Here is a 17,293-nt window from a genome sequence, read left to right as displayed (position 1 = left end):
CTATACTTTGTGCATTGATTTGCCCTGCATGATTTTTTTTTTAAATTTCTGGACTCTCTATTCTGTTGGAATGATTTATATGTCCAGTCTTTGACCAATATTGCACCGTCATGATTACTGTTGTTTTATAGTATGTCTTGAAACGGGTCTTGTAAATCCTTCAACTACATTTTTCCTTTTCAGAAAATTTTGGCTATTCTAAAGTCCTTTGCATTTTCATGTAAATTTTGTGATCAGCTTCTCTATTTCTACAAAAAGTCCTCCTGGGATTGTGACTTCTTGAATTTGTAGATCAATTTGAGGAGACTTAACATCTTAACAATATTGAGTTTTTCACTCCATGAACATTGTATATCTCTCCACTAATTTGGTCTTGCTGGATTTCTTTCACCAGTGTCTTGAAATTTTCATCCTAGAAATCATGCACATATTGTTAGATTTATACCTGAGTATTCCACTTTTTGTGGTGAATGACACTTGAAAAATGGTATTTGAAAACATTTCCCAATTGTTTATTGCTATTGTACAGCAGGGTTGGCATATTTTTTCTGTGAAGACCCGTATAAGAAATACTTTATTGGCTGCAGGCCATATTCAGGAACTCCTTATCCTCTTCCTCCCCCTCTTTTACAATCCTTTAAAAATATAGAACAATCTTGCATATCTTACAAAGACAGGCCATAGGCCAGATTTCGTCCATAGACCATAGTTTGCTGACCTCTGGAATATAAAAATAGAATTAATTTTTGTATGTTGACCATGTATCCTGAAGTCTATTGGATCATTTTCATCGTAATAAAAATAATGTTTTTATTACCTCAATCTTAAAAAATAAAACCTTCCCTTGACCCCATTTTCCCATCAATTAATACATGATTTTTTTCCCCCACCATGGAGCTAACCCCTTCAAGAGTTATCCATACTTGGGTGTCAAATGTCTCCTCTTTCACTAGAAAAGGGCTTTGACTTTCCACTAAGGGCCATGATAGTGAATGAATGAGAGAGAGGGAGGAGGGGAGGCATGGAGCCTGTGGGGCACCAGATGCTGCTGCACCTGTGTGTTTAATTCTCTATACACACCCCAGGCCTGGTCCAGTCACTGGCTGCTGTGGGGGTGTCTGTTCCTCTCCTGAGTGTGTTGGAGGCTCCTTCTGCTGGAAGATTCAGAAACAACAGGCTCTAAGAAATTCGGTCTCCATTAGTTCAATGTGTGTGTGTGTGTGGCTATGTGACTGTGTGTGATTGTGTGTAAGTGTATGTGTGAGTGTGTGCACACATGTGTGAGCATGTGTATATGTGAGTGTATGCATGTAATTGCATGTGCACGTACATGCATGTATGTGTGCACGTGCATGCGTGTGTGTTTACATGAACATGGGTGTAAGAGTGTGTATCTAACTGCAAGCACATGTGGGTGCATGTAATTGTGCTTGTGTGTGACCATGTGCACACAGTGTATATGCAATTGTGTGCATGTGTGGGTGTATGTATATTGGTAAGGGTGGGAGTGTATGTGTTTTGAAGTCACTGAACCGCTGTAACTGTCTGCACTAGTTGTGTTCCTTGCAACAACTACTGTGGGAGGCCTCTGGCCCTGTCCCCAGACCTCAGCCGTGCAGTGCAGGCAGGACATTCTCCAGAAGTAATGCCCTTGTAAGCAGCTCTGACTAAGGACTGGTGGGTGTGTGTTCTCTGCTGTCCCCCAGGGGGACTGAGCCCCAGGTGCCCCCAGGTGTGAGCTTTCTGGCTAAAGTACCCTTTTCCTGCTGCCTTCCCTTCCCAGTCTCACTTCCACAGTGTTCAACTGGCATTTCCTGGGATTACTTCCCCAAGAAACAACTTGCAGTTGAATTCTTGCCTCAGGGTCACCTCCAAATAAGGTATTTGCACTTGAGTCCTTGCACTGGGGTCTACTTCCAGAGAACGCAAACTAAGACACACACAAAAACTTGCTCCTGCCATCCCCAAAGGCCTGTTATTATTCCCTTTCTGCTGAGAAGGAATGTGAGGCACAGAGAGGGCAATTTACTTGCCCAAGGTCACACAGCTGGAGAGTGGCAAAGCCCAGGTTTGACCATGAGCCATCTTACCCCAAGCCCAGTGCTTACTCCTCTCCTGGGAGCCTCTTCCTTGCTAAGGGAGGAGGGAAAGAACAGGGGATGTTCCTAGCCTGCAAGATAGCTGATGTCTCTGCCAGGGGGACTTAGGGCTCATGGTTGGTGCCCTGTCCTCATTCTGTCACAAAATAAGAGACAATGCCAATTATTCATGCTTGGTGCTGACCCTGAGCCAGGGAGTGCCGTTAGTCCTTTTCTCATTTCAATTCATTTGATTTTCACAACCACTTTGTCAAAACCCTCAATTTTCAGGCAAGAAAACTGAGGCACATAAAGGTAAAGACACCTGCCAAAGTATCTCAGCTGGTCCTGATTTGAACCCTGGTACTTGGAGTCCTTGTTCTTAACCACGATGCCTTCTGGCTTCTCACAGGTCGTATATTTTGAGTGCTGCTGCATGCCAGGCATGGCACTAAGCATGCAGCAAGCACATAACACTAAGCATATTTTAAAAAGAAATATAATTTGTGGGACCTCCCTGGTGGTCCAGTGGTAAATAATCCACCTTACAATGCAGGGGATGCGGGTTCAATCCCTGGTCAGGGAACTAAGATCCCACATGCTGCAGGAAAACTAAGCCTGTACGCCACAACTACTGAGCTCACATGCCTCAACTAGAGAGCCTGTGTGTCTCAAATTACAGAGCCCACAAGCTCTGGAACCTGCGCGCCACAACTACAGAAAAGCCCGAGTGCCGCAACGAAGAGCCCATGAGCCTTAACGAAGATCCTGCATGCCTCAATTAAGACCCGATGCAGCCAAAAATAAATAAAATGAATAAATAATAAATCTAAAATATATAAATATATAATTTGTAATTACATAGATTAGTAATTATAACGAAAAATGCTTTGCAGGCTTCATCGAAGAAAAGGAAACAGTTGGGTAAATGTAGACATTTAGCAGAACCATTCTTCCTCCTACTCTGCCCTCCCATTCCAGGTGTTGGGTATAATTTTTCAACTTTTTTCTGTGCCTACACAAACATCGACACTCACATAACTGGATTGCTGAGGTGTCCCATCCATTTGCGGAATGTAATAGGTCCCGGCAGAGACCTCAGATGGGCTACATGAGAGTGGCATTAAGTAGGGGCCATTTACAAAGTACTGACTGTGTAAATAAGGAATGTTGCCTGCCATCTAGTTCTACTAGGATTAAATCATTAGCCACTGCAGTTGCTAATTCAGGACAGAGACCAGGAAGAGGCACTCTGCACATTGGGAAAACAGGCTTTTAGATAGTTTAGATATTTAGGAAAAATTTTATGAGCCTGAATTCTTGCATCTTCCCATGCTTAGAAAAGTACTAAAATTACTGAGAAATCTGTTCCTCACGACGACTACCATGCTGTATATTGGATTGCACATACCCCTTAGCCAAAATCACATATATGCTGACCTCCTTCCTCACCTCTTTGGAGCAGTTCCTCAGAACTATCTGAGAGGCTGTCTCCTGGGCGACAGTCCTCAGTAATGTCCCTGAATAAAACTGAATCTCACTGCTCTGACGTTGTGCATTTTTTATTTCAGTTGACAGTGGGCCAAGGGAAACCATCAAGGCTAGTACAGCCCCCTGGGGCCTAGCATCAGCTGAGAGCTGACACCACCTCCGGGCCAGGTAGTAGCTGTTCCTGGAACCCAGAGGGATTAGCTGAAGCTGAAAGCAGCAGTGGCCTTTGGCAGAGGATGGATGTCTGTCCTCTAATCCCCTCCGACTGCCTGCAGGTGCCTTCCATTGACCAAACATCATCTCCTTCTCTGACTCGGGCTGCAGGTAGGTGGCCAGACTCCTATTAAAACTGGGAAGAACAAACCTGACTCCACATTGGATCTAGTCCTTTGTCTCTAACCTTTGTGCTCTGTTGCCTGTGCTCAGTCCTGCTGGCTCTGCACCTTTGTAAAAGAATGTCGCCTATAGCCTGAAATATACATGCTAGCCATTCTCGATGCTGTGCCTCCCAGGCTTGACTTTTAAAGGTATAAAACTTTTTATTCATATAGAGAGATAAAAAGGTGTGGCACAAAGAATAACATTTGTTTTATTAGAGGTTTACAGGAACATTGTGACTGGACCTCTGTAGACAGCTGCAAGAGCAAAGGATTCTGGCATCAAGAAGCCTGCAACAACCTGTCACACCCCCAACCCCCCTTTTAACATGAAAGAAGCCTGAATTCTATCTTGGTTAGAATGGTTCTTTGGGACACTAGTCCACCAATTCCTTGGTCTTCTGGCTTTCGGAATAAGGTTACCGTTCCTTGCCCCAAAACTCCCCTTGATGCCTGTCATGCATCAAGCAGTATGAGCTTGGACTCGGTAGTAAGGCCACCTCCTCAGGGAGGCCCTCCCTGATTGCCCTGTCCAGAACAGCCCCCTTGGTCACTTTCTAGCATGTCTCATGCTGTTCATTTCCTTCATTTCTGCCACCACCTGACGTGCTTATTTCCAATTGGCTTCTCCCATGAGACATGAGCACATAATCCAGAGACCTTGTCTGTCTTGTTCATCTCGTGTTTTGGGCCCCAGCAGTGTGCCTGGTACAGATTGGGTGGTCAAGCACAGTTTGCTGTTGAGTAATGAACTACCTGGGAGGTATAAATCCACCTCTCCATTTACAGAGGGGAACATGAGGCTTAGAGAGGGCAATTGACTTGCCCAAGGTGACACAGCCAGGAAATGGCAGAGTTGGGATTTGAACTTAGTTCTGCTGAATCCAGAACTTGTTCCTTTCCTTCCTAACAGCTGAGGAAAGGAAAGGTAAAACTCCAGCCAGCAGGCAGCCTGCATGCTTGTTCTAGAGACCCCACGTGGATTCCCGGGAGGCGTGTCTTTATGATGACACAAAATAACTGCTCATCTGTTTTGTGTGCCAGTTATGTGTTCCTCACTGTGCCAAATCCTTATTTCTTAAATTGTGTTTTAGTTATAGAGACTCCGATTCTACTTCCTCCAATTCCACCATGACATGTGGATTCTTCTGGATTTTTTTTCAATGCATATACACACATGTGCACACACACAAACATTTGTAAGTTTTGTTTATAAATGCAAACTTTATGCACATACTATTTTGAAACATACTTTTCCCTACTCTCTCTGCCTGTGTCTAATAGGACGCTTGCAACTCTCTGTGAGGTTTTATCAGGCCCATTTGACAGACATGAAGAGTGAGGTTTAAAGGGTTGATGGGCTGTGCCCAAGCTAGTGACTCACAGTGACCACCGTCGCTGGTCTGGCACAGGCTTGCCCACTGCCTGACTCTGGGTTTGGGTGGAAGGACCACTGGAGAAGGGGCAGGGGGTGAGTGGCTCCCCTCCTTCCAACACTGGCTGGGGGACATTCCATAAGGCAGGCTTGTGTGATTTGGCATCTGGGATATTACTTGTTTGATGATGCTCTAGAACATCCCCAATGATGAACAGAAGGTCCCCACCTATGGTTTCCTGCCTCCAGTGCTGGTTCCCTTTCCCCTTCTACTGAAACCACACACCTTGTGTCAGGACTTACTGAAACATAGGTTCTTTTGTCTCGGTGCAGAAGGAATTCAGTGAGAGGCAACTGTCCGGACAACTAAGTAGTTTTTATAAATGAAAGAAAAGTGGGGATGGGGAGAAGACCACCTTCTTCCTCATTTTTTGAGTAGACATCAAGCTTTCATCATTAACTCCTCCTACCTATCGGGTGGGGGAGTTTTTGACCCTATACGGCCCAACTGGGACTGTCATAGAGCTATGTAAATGAGCAGAAGGGTGGCAACATATGCAAATTTATGGTGAGTCATCTCAGGTTTCAGTATAATGTCACCTTTCCCCTAGTTTCTTTCACCTTTCCCCTAGTTTCTTTCACCTTTCCCCCATATTCCTATGTAAGCCACTGCAAGAAAGCAGTTTTTCAGGGTCCATTGTCTTGCAGACCTCACAAGGCCAATGCAGTCTTGTTACCATTGTTCTGTGGTACACCTCGTTCCTAATCATATAGATTAGTGACCTAAGTAAGTCTGTTTCGTTTTAAAGTGTTACGCTTGTTGTTTAGCTACCAGATGTTCTGGGCATTTCCTGGTTGGTCTAACTTACGGTGATCTCCCAAAGTCCTTCTCTATCTATCTTCCCCTAGTAGGATTTCTGAACTAGCTGTGCAACTAACCTACTCTGTCCTTATCACTACCACCTGATCTAGGAACCAGAGGTAGACCCTGCCCTAGTAATGGCTGCAGAGACCTGCTAGGGTTTGAGTATCTGGTCACAGTTAGCGAAAGCTCCAAACCCGCTTATAGCTTCCATATGGGGCCAGAATTTGCTGGCCACTTTGGCCTCCCCAAGGAGCAATTGCATGATCTCGCATGTTAGCCCCAGGGTCAAAAACCGCTCGTCTTTCTGTGTAGCCTGGGTGTTCCACCCAGTGTCTGTTCTTGGAGTCCTTCCCTCCTCATTCAGGTCTCTGCCCACCCTGACCCCTGGACTAAGGTAGGATGTTCTCCAGGCACATAACTCACCACTGTCTGACAAGTCATTGATTATTTATCGCTCACCACCCATCTCCTCACAAGATGTAAGCCCCTTGACAGCAGGAAGAGGTCTGCAGTGCTCACTACTGCATTCCTCGTGCCTAAAATAGTGTCCAGTACATAATAAGTGATCAGTAATCATGGTTGTATGTATGAACAGCTCTGGAAGGTATAGATTTTTCTCTTTATTTTATCACCGAAAAAGCCCTCTGAGAATTAGAGGGGTGAAGGCATTGTGCTCCCTGCCTCCTTTGCAGAATCCAGACTCAGGAGTCTTAAAGCAACACTTCCTAAAACTTGAAGAAGTGCACCCAGTTCCCCTGCAGACCTGTTTAGATGCAATTCTGAGTCAGTATTTTGGGTGAGGATGTGAGATTCTGCATTTACTGCAAACTGTCAGGTGATGCAGATGGTGGGATGGTGGAGGTTTGAGGAACACAATATTAGCACCAGCAACTTAAAACCCCCTGCTGCAAACCTTTCTCTCTTCCCCAGATATTTAATGAGCACGTACTATGTGCCAGGCTTTGCTGTCACCTGTACTGTCATATTTACCTAATTCGTTGGGAGGCTGGAGCAAGTTGCTTCACCTCTCTGAATCTCCGGCTCTTCTTCTGTAAAAATGGGCTCATGAAATTGATCTTGCAGGGCTGTTGGATGATTACATCAACAACGACAACAACAGCAACAATAACAATGACTTGCATTTATTGAGCTCTTCCTCTGTCTTATGTGTTTTCCATGCATTGTCTCTTTTAATGATTCCCACCATCTTGGGAGGTGGTGCTCATGAAATGCCCATTTACAGATATGAAGGGAGAGCTTCATGGTTCAGGGTACGCAGTGTGAAGTCTGGGGCACAGCCCGTTTCCATCACCTGTGTGACTTTGGGTGATTCACTCGTGTAGTTTTCAGTCTCAGTTTCTCATCTGTAAAATGAAAAAAAAATGTTCATATACTTTAAAGACTTAAAACAGCTTAGTGACTTACGTTGGCAAATGCGGGTGCGGTGGTTGCGGTTCCTGCTCTAGGCTGCCTGCCTGCCTATTCCCGGCACACAGTAGGTCTGAAGTGAGCTGAACCTCTCTGGGCACTGGGGCTCTTTCTCCTCTGTGTCCCAGGACTCTGCCTGATTTATTATATTATGGCCTTGTCTGCCTGACCCTGATGTGAAATGGACCTGCCAGGAGGCAAAGTCTACCCCTGCGAAGGGGGACGAGATTCTAGGGGGAGGGTGCACCCCACCACACTGAGGGCTTTAGGATCCTCCACCTGAATCCCCCAGCCAGTGTCGAGGTGGAAGGAGTTTCGGGGTCTCCCCAGCATCCTACCAGTGTCAGGAAGACTGTCCTTCCCCCACTCTCCTGCTCAGTAGCTCTGCCAGGAGCCCCACCCTTCAAGTTCTTTGTCACTGGAGAGCACCCCACAGGGCAGTTCTGGACAGGATCCAGAGGGGGCCAGGAGGGGAGCTCTAGATCCATTGGGTGGTGCATCCTGGATGTGGGAAGATGATCCAACTGATGACACAAGGACCTCAAGGCATCTCCCCACTGGGGTCACCATATGGCCTGAGATTCCACCATTATAAATGTCCCTGGATTAATAGGGCATTGTCCCTTATGGTTGGGAGGGGAGCAGCTTGGCAGAGGGAAGAGGCTTAGGCTTGGTGATATGACAGACCTGGGTACCTTCCAGCTCTGCAACTTAGGTTAGAGGCTTGTTCTCTTTGAGCCTCAGTTTGCTCTTCTGTTAAATAGGTATCTTTCCTCTTGCTATCACTTGCGTCTCTCTGCCTGATCCCAGGGTTCTGGCCCAGAGCACTGAGGGGAGGGTGATATATTATCTTGCTGGCAGAACATCTGTGGATTACTTTATGTAGAGCACCCGGCACACAGAGTATTCTATGGACGATATCTGGCACGCAGTAGGAATGCTTCATGCAGCACCCAGGTCATAGTAGATGCTCTTTGCGTAGTACATTGGGCACTCAGTAGGCATGCTTTATGTTGAACACCTGGGATACAGGAGACAGGATTTGTGTATAGTACCCAATGTAGAGTAGTTACACTTTATGTAGAGGACCTGGCATATAGTAGGCATGCTTTATGTAAAGTTACTTCTCACAGAGTAGGATTACTTTATGTAGAGTACCTGACACACAGTAGGTGTGCTTTATGTAGGGCACCTGGCACAGAGTAAGCATACTTTACATAGAGAGTCCAGCACACAGTAGGTGCATTTTACAGACTACCCAGCACATAGCAGGTACGCTTTACATAGGGTTCCTGGCACATAGTAGGTGTGCTTTATGTAGAACATCTGGCATAAAGTAGACAAGATTTATGCAGAGTACTTGGCACACAGTAGATGCACTTTCTGTAGCATACCTGGAACATAGTAGGCACAATTTATGTAGAGTTTCTGACACACTGGGGGCACGTTTTTCTGAGGTACCCAGCACACAGTAGGCCCTCTTTACATACAGTTGTCTGCACAGACTAGGTTTACTTTATGTGGAGTACTGGCATACAATAGCAAGAATACTAACTGCCAGCCCTTTTCCTTCACTCCATCTTTTTTGGGGCTCCTGATTCTTCCCATCCTTCCATGCAATCCTCCGCTGTCCACCTCTCAGGATTTCATCTGAGGTCCCATTTCCCAGATAGGAAGACTGAGCCCAGAGAGGGTCGGGACAGCCCACAGTCACAGTGAGGTTGCCCACTCAGGGTCTCCCAGCTCTGCTCTTCCCTGTGTGGACCCTGTTCTCTCAGCCCCTCACAGCCTTACCCCTCCTGTCTCCAGGTGCCCTCTTCCGATTGGGGCCTTTATCCCCTGAGGCTGATGCAGGTAACCCCCAGCCAGGCTGGAGTCTCTGTTTCTGCTCCCAGCAGTCATGTCTCAATCCAGGCTTTCGGTTGCTTGGAGGCAGGGCTCGAACTCCTGCCAGGCTGTGTGCCCCAGAGGCCAGAGGCTTCGTGGTTCTGAGCTTTCTTTGATTCTATGCCAAGAAATGGTGTATGACGTCCTCCTGGCCCACATGTGGAAATGAGCACCGGAGATGTTTGCCCTGCTCACCTGGCACCTGAATGTTCATGCTTTTACCTGCTGTACCCTGGCCTTGGAAGGGCAGGGCTGGCTGTGAACTTGGCATCCGGAGTCACCTTTGCCCACCCCCTAACTTGTTAACATGGGAGGTGCTGAGCCCTGAGGATCTAATTTTCACACTGTGACCCTGAGCTTGTTTACAGTCCTCTCTCAATAACGGTCTAGCTCCCTTCTTCTCACCATCTATTTGGACAGCTGCCAGGTGGGGAGGAGGTAAAGAGACTGTGGGAGTTGGCTGACTCAGCTAAGCCCAGCCTCCCCTCGTTCAGAGGTCGAGCCAGGGAAAAAGGCCTCCCTGGAGGAGGGCAGAGGAAGTTGTATGGGATAAGCGGCTCTTGACAGAAGGTGCCAAGCTGGGGGTCAAGGGGCTGGGGGTCATAGCCTCGGGTGGGGAAGGCCACTGCCCAAGACAGTGGTTCCAGGGAATGAACTGGCCTGGGAAATGAATGGATACCAGTGGTAAGTACACACACACACACACACACACACACACACACACACACACAGAGTGAAGGTTGCGATTTTTTTCATACTTGGGAGCTGCAAGTGAGCTTGTTACTGTTTCATCGATTTGGCCAGAAGACATGAGACTCCTGGGTCAGAAACCAAGGACAGTTTATTACCCTCAGCGCAACAAAGAGCACGTGCTTCTCGTTGGTTTGCATTCTTCCTCCAAGTCACCAAATCCCATGCGGATGACACAGGTGGGCTTCTATAGATGCCAGTCATGTAGCATGTTGTGTTATAGCAGGGAGGAGTATAGGTTTAGGGACTCTGTGACTTTTATAGTTATTAGAAGCGAGCTTGATATTTGTCCAAGGGGAGACATAACCTCACTCCTCAAGGTTGTTTTCTACAAATACAACTCTGAGAAATGGCCCAGGTAAAGAACATAGGAGTCTTGCAATTTTTTTTGGCATACCCAGCATTAAAGGGCAGGGGTGCTCAGGGCGCATGGAAAACAACCTCTCTCAATATAGGGGATATTTTCCTAATTAATTTATAAAAATGATGATGATGAAAGCTAACATTTGTTGTGCACTTACTTTATTCATTAACTTTACCAAGGATACACAGAGTGTAGAAGGAAGAGCCAAGATCAAAAACCCACATCTCCTAACTCCGAGCCATGGGGACTTCATGTCCTAACAGTAACAACTTTTACTCCTACCCAAGCCTGGTCTTCCCTGGGGATGGCTGCCTGGGGCCAAGAGGCAGGGTCTGGGGGAGCCCATCAGGTGGTTGGGATTGGGTAGGGGCTCAGAGGAGGCAATTCCCAGTCCTAACCCTGGCCCCTTCTCTGTCCAGGCCAAGTGGCAGCGCTTAGTCACAGAGGGCCACACCCATCTGGATGTGTTTGAACACATCAGCCTCATGACCCTGGACAGTCTGCAGAAATGCGTCTTCAGTTTCGACAGCAATTGCCAGGAGTAAGTCTCAGCCCAGGGCCTGGGTACATGAGCCATAGACCCAAGGGAGTAGATGGGGGAGGGAGGACTGACCAGGGAAATCAGGAGGGCCTTCCTGGAGGAGGTGGGTCAAAGCTCGATATTGAAGGACAGGGAAAGGGAAAGAGGAGTGATCATTTCAGGTCGGGAGAACTGTTTGGTAAGGGCCAGGAGCCTAGAACGATCAAAGTATGTGCAACCATGAGGAGACACCTTGGAAATAAGTTTGGAGGAGTGGGCAGGGTTATATCTTAAGGACATTCTGAAGCCAGACAAAGAAGATATGAACTTTATTCCGAGGTTTCCAGGGAGCCATGGAAGGTGTTTGATCAAATGAGGGTCGTGGTCAAAGCTAAGCTTGGACATCTGACTCAAGAGAAAAATGACCATAATGTAGACAGTGGACGGTGTTGACATTGGATGTAAGGAGAATAGAGAAGGGACTGGGCCATTGACCAGCTAGCAGAGGATAAGTTCTGAGCCGTGTGGACAGTTTGGGGAAGGAGAAGGGGCAGGTACTGGCTGAGAGACAGAGGGGAGAAGCATGATATCTAAGCTGTGCTCTGGGTGCCTGGGGCATGGAGGCAGCTCACAGAGATGGGATGTAGGAGAGAAGAGTCTGGGGAGTCTCATGTCCTGGCTCCACCCCACACTGTGTCTGTGGGCCATCTGTTCTTGGAGACTCAGTTTCCCGAAGGGAGGTGGCTCCCGGCTTCTGGGTTTCAGGTGTTTTATGTTGTTGGCTTCCTTCACGCTCTCATCCTGCAGGAAGCCCAGTGAATATATCGCTGCCATCTTGGAGCTCAGTGCCCTAGTGGCAAAGCGGCACCAGCAGATCTTCCTGAACGTAGACCTCCTGTACTACCTCACCCCCGACGGGCGGTGCTTCCGCAGGGCCTGCCGCCTGGTTCACGACTTCACAGATGCTGTTATCCGGGAGTGGCAGCCTACCCTCCCCAGTCAAGGCATTGATGACTTCCTCAAGGCCAAGGCTAAGGCCAAGACCTTGGACTTCATTGATGTGCTCCTGCTGACCAAGGTAGGCTCCTCTAGTATCTGAGTAGAAGTATTAGAATGGACCTCGATTTGATCAAAGAGCTTGGATGGGATGCAGAGGGTACTGGGGAGCCATGTGAGGTGCTTGAGGGAGGGATGGGTCAGGGATAAGTTTTAGAGGTGAGTGTGTGGAATCCCCCTGCAGGGGATGGCTGAGTCTGAACCTTGAAGGCCTGAGATTTTACTCTACTTCCAAGTTAATAAGTTAGTCTACGTGTGTGTGTGTGTGTGTGTGTGTGTGTGTTGTTGTTGTTGTTGTAGTATACATACAGAACCCTGGATCAGAGCAGAGCATTTATTTCTCCCAGCAGTAACAGTAGCCAGAGTAGCATTTAGCTCTTTTTCCCCATCCCCAAATTCTTCTGAGGGCTCCATGCTGCTTTTACCTGTCTATGCAGCCATGGTTGCATCACGGGAGAATTACCTCCAGATATTGAAATTTGGAATTTATACAGGACAGCTGATATATCTGCCCATTCTTCTGTATGGATAATAGGGATAGGGATAGGGATAGGGATAGAGGTATGGAGAGAGTAGAGAAGGGAAGAGAAGAGAAGAGGAGAGTAGAGGGGAGGGAGGAGAGGAGAGGAGAGGAGAAAAGAAAGAGAAGAGAAGAGAAGAGGAGAGAGAGATTGTTCTGGAGCTTAAACAAATCCTCTGTGGTGAGAAGGCAAAGTCTATAGGTTCTATAGGTTTATAACCCATTCCTTATCTCCAGGAGACATAAAGAATCTCTGTATTTACTATTCTAGCATGTGAGCAAATGGCTTTGGGGCAATGCTCAATCTCTAGCTTCCAAGGCAAGTTGCCATTCAATCATCCCGTAACCCGGGTTGCCAGCAATTTTTTCTCAGAAATTCCTCTTCATGAAGAAACATGAAAATATTTATGGACCATTGATTCTTTTCACCAGGGAAAACACAGGAGACGAGGAGATCAAGGAGGAGACCTACGGGGTGGGGCCTCTGGTGACAGAGGGAAGTCTAGGATTTCAGGGTGGGCTTGGGGTTCTGGGTGGATGATGGAGGTTCAGAGATTTTCTCAGTTTAGGCTCAGGGGCCCTCAGTGCTAGTGTGATTCTGCAGATCTTGCTTTCTCTCCAGGATGAAGATGGGAAGGGATTGTCAGACGAAGATATCCGAGCTGAAGCTGACACCTTCATGTTTGAGGGTGAGGGTCCCAGTGTGGGACTACAGAGGAGACATGTGTCTCTCCATCCCAGGGACTTGGTGTGTGGACCCTGGACCACGCCATCCCTCCCCATCCTCCCCATGGGCCTGCCTGTGAAGGTGCTGTCCACCCTCTGGTGCTGAAGTAGCCCAGATATCCAAGCCTTTCTGGATGCTCTTCAGGCCATGACACCACAGCCAGCGGCCTCTCCTGGATCCTGTGCAACCTTGTAAAGCACCAAGAATACCAGGAACGCTGCCAGCAGGAGGTGGGAGAGCTCCTCAGGAACCGTGAGCCTAAGGAGATTGAATGGTGAGTGCAAGTCCTCCTGGTGTTTTTATGAGCCCCTCTCATTGGCCTTGCTCCCTGGCTGGGGAAGAGAGAAAATATTTTTGTGGATTCTGTCATTACTGCTTAGTGGGAATAGGAGCAGAGCTCTGAGGCAGGGTCTAGTACTCAGCATGGGGAGCAGGACAAAGTTGCAGGCTTTTGGGACAGAAACCTGGATTTCTGAGATAATTAGCAACAATGTGTGAGCGCAGATATTGCCAGTTAGCACATATTCAGTAAGTGAACTTCCCCTCCACTCTCTTACTTTTCTCTCTGAAATCACATGTTTTCAAACATCTTCATTCCCAGGCTTCCCTGGTGGCGCAGTGGTTGAGAATCTACCTGCCAATGCAGGGGACGTGGGTTCGAGCCCTGGTCTGGGAAGATCCCACATGCCGCGGAGCAACTAGGTCCGTGAGCCACGATTACTGAGCCTGCGCGTCTGGAGCCTGTGCTCTGCAACAAGAGAGGCCGCGATAGTCAGAGGCCCGCGCACCGCGATGAAGAGTGGCCCCCACTTGCCGCAACTAGAGAAAGCCCTCGCACAGAAACGAAGACCCAACACAGCCATAAATAAATAAATAAATAAAATTAAAAAAAAAAAAAAAGAATGATCCATGCTTTAAAAAAAAAAAAAAATTCATTCCCTGGGTGAACATTTCCTCCTCCACATTTTCCCTTAGTGACCAGTAGATGTCTCCATCACAGCCTTTCACATCGTGCTTTGGCTGCTGGGCTATGCATGTGGGACTGGGCGTGATTCACCTCTGGGTCCCCAGGGCCTAATAACAGTGCTGGACACACAGTAGTGACTCAATATATGTCTCTTGTCTTACAAGAGTTCCATGGCAAGAATTCTCCTATTGTCCAGAGTCCAGACTCTCAAGCCTGAGGTTGAATGTCCTATAATAACACACAGAGTTTCTGGTGGCATAGTAAGTGGCATATATTGTGTTCATATGAACACAATTAATCACCAGAACCACCCTGGCAGCTAAAGTCTGTTATTACACCCAGCTTGTAGATGAAGAAATGGAAGTTTAGAAGTTTGAGTAACTTTTCTCTGAGGTGAATGGCATGTTGGTGATGGAGCAGAGGCACAGTGGGTGGCAGGCTTCACAAGACCTCACACCAGTGGGGGAGAATCTCTGCCCATGCCCAGGTAATCAGGTGAGTCAAGAATCTCAGGGTAAAGTATCTTTATCCACTCTCATGTGCTGGGTACTAGGTACACTTGAGTAGTTTGACTGATAGTGGGTAGAGGAAGCTTAGGATCCTCATAACCCTTGGGACCCCTCCTGGACTCTCATGGTCATTCGCCATCTCACCCCTAAAGTGATGAGTGATTCAACCTCATCACTCCCCAGTCCTAGAAGCTTTGACTATCATAGCACCCTTGTGAGTCTGTGTATATCGATCCTAGACCCATTGCCCACTGCTCAGCAGAATGAAAAGCTGCCCCGGGATGAGCTCTGGAAGTCTTGTTGCCTGGCAACGACCTTGATGCTGCTTCTGTGGTTCACTATCCTTGGTTTGGTCCTTGCCAAGGGTGAGGTGGCCAGACCATTGGGATCAGAAGGAAACAGGCCCATAGTCTTCAGTCTACAGACATGGGTCTTACGGGGCTAGGGTAGAGAAGGAGTAGCAGGGGTGGGTGGGTTGCATTCCTGGTCAGCAGGATTTTAGAAGTAACCTATCTTCCCCCTCTCAGCCTGGAGGATTTTTAGGGTGGGAGGAAGAACCAAGAAGTGGTCCAAAGGTCTAGAACATATCACTTTGCTCCCCCCACTCTTGCTGTCCATATGTCAGGTGCAGAATGAACTGAAGCAACTGGACATCAAATGTGAGTGCTGATAGGAATGATGGGATTACTCCCTTCCCCCACCCCCACATATCAACCTTTTCTCCTTCCTGGTTCTTAACCAGCTTTTCTTCCTGAGTCTGTTAGTCTTACAAGAGCTGGCAGATGCTGGATGTAAATGGGACATCATTTGGGAGAAATGTTCCAACAGATGGAGTATGTGTGGGCAGGTAATGGTAAGCAGTCAGGGGACAGAGTTGGATGATGGGGAGTAAGGTTCGGGAGACGGATATTGGGTTTTCTTCACCACGGTTAACAGTACCAATCCTGGCAGTATATCAGTGTGTGATGGACATTTTAACCAATGCCTCCCCCCTGCCCCCGTTATAGTTGATGTTAACACAAAGTTTGAGGCATGCTACATTGCATTATGTTACCTTCTGATAATGCCCATCTCTGGAATGGATACATGGAAAGCTAGCGTGCTCCCTATTGCAAAGTGTCAAGGATGCAGGAGGTGGGTTGTATTCAAACCATTTTGCCTGACTGAAGGCTCGATTCAGTGGCCAGCACAGCTACCAGTCGCAGCAGAGCTGACCTGTTTCCCATCCCCAAGGAGTCTCCTGAGACGTCTGCCCCAAGGACTTTCTTGAATTTGGTGTCTCCTGATATAACTTTTCTACAAGCAAAGACTTCTGGGTCAAGGCCAAGAATCACTGGGCTGAGGAGTGTGCTCATCTGGTCATCATCAACAACCAAGCAGAGAAAGTAGGAAGTGGGGAAGGAATTTGGGAATCTTTCCAAATCACGGCAATGTCATGTCCCTGTCCGCTGCATAATCCAGTGCATTTATTCTGTCCATAATAATATACATTCACTGTCTTGACATGTAGAGCTGGTCACCATTCATTCTTTTTTTTTTCTTTTTAACATCTTTATTGGAGTATAATTGCTTTACAATGGTGTGTTAGCTTCTGCTTTATAACAAAGTGAATCAGTTATACATACACATACGGCCCATATCTCTTCCCTCTTGCATCTTCCTCCCTCCCACCCTCGCTATCCCACCCCTATAGGTGGTCACAAAGCACCGAGCTGATCTCCCGGTTCTATACGGCTGCTTCCCACTAGCTATCTATTTTACGTTTGGTAGTGTATATATGTCCATGCCACTCTCTCACTTTGTCACAGCTTACCCTTCCCCCCTCCCTGTATCCTCAAGCCGATTCTCTAGTAGGTCCGCATCTTTATTCCCGTCTTGCCCCTAGGTTCTTCTGATTTTTTTCTTTTTTTAGATTCCATATATGTGTTAGCATACGATATTTGTTTTTCTATTTCTGACTTACTTCACTCTGTATGACAATCTCTAGGTCCATCCACCTCACTACAAATAACTCAGTTTCGTTCCTTTTTTATGGCTGAGTAATATTCCATTGTATATATGTGCCACATCTTCTTTATCCATTCATTTGTTGATGGACACTTAGGTTGCTTCCATATCCTGGCTATTGTAAATAGAGCTGCAATGAACATTTTGGTACATGACTCTATTTGAATTATGGTTTTCTCAGGGTATATGCCCAGTAGTGGGATTGCTGGGTCATATGGTAGTTCTATTTTTAGTGTTTTAAGGAACCTCCATACTGTTCTACATAGCGGCTATATCAATTTACATTCCCACCAACAGTGCAAGAGGGTTCCCTTTTCTCCACACCCTCTCTAGCATTTATTGTTTGTAGATTTTTTGATGATGGCCATTCTG

The 17,293-nt window shown here is 47.1% G+C and overlaps 1 protein-coding gene across 1 annotated transcript in view; it reads left to right on the top strand.

Moving 5' to 3' along the window:
* Positions 1 to 13,716, top strand: part of LOC132421877 (cytochrome P450 4F2-like) — a 68,361-nt gene extending 54,645 nt beyond the window's left edge. The window contains 3 exon segments of the mRNA XM_060006716.1: positions 11,943 to 12,213; positions 13,334 to 13,400; positions 13,583 to 13,716. Coding sequence (XP_059862699.1) covers positions 11,943 to 12,213; positions 13,334 to 13,400; positions 13,583 to 13,716 — 472 coding nt within the window.
* The last annotated feature ends 3,577 nt before the right edge of the window (positions 13,717 to 17,293 follow it).

The sequence above is a fragment of the Delphinus delphis genome, chromosome 3, assembly GCF_949987515.2.
Source record: "Delphinus delphis chromosome 3, mDelDel1.2, whole genome shotgun sequence".
NCBI classification, from domain to species: domain Eukaryota; kingdom Metazoa; phylum Chordata; class Mammalia; order Artiodactyla; family Delphinidae; genus Delphinus; species Delphinus delphis.
This window is presented reverse-complemented; position numbering and strand designations above follow the sequence as displayed.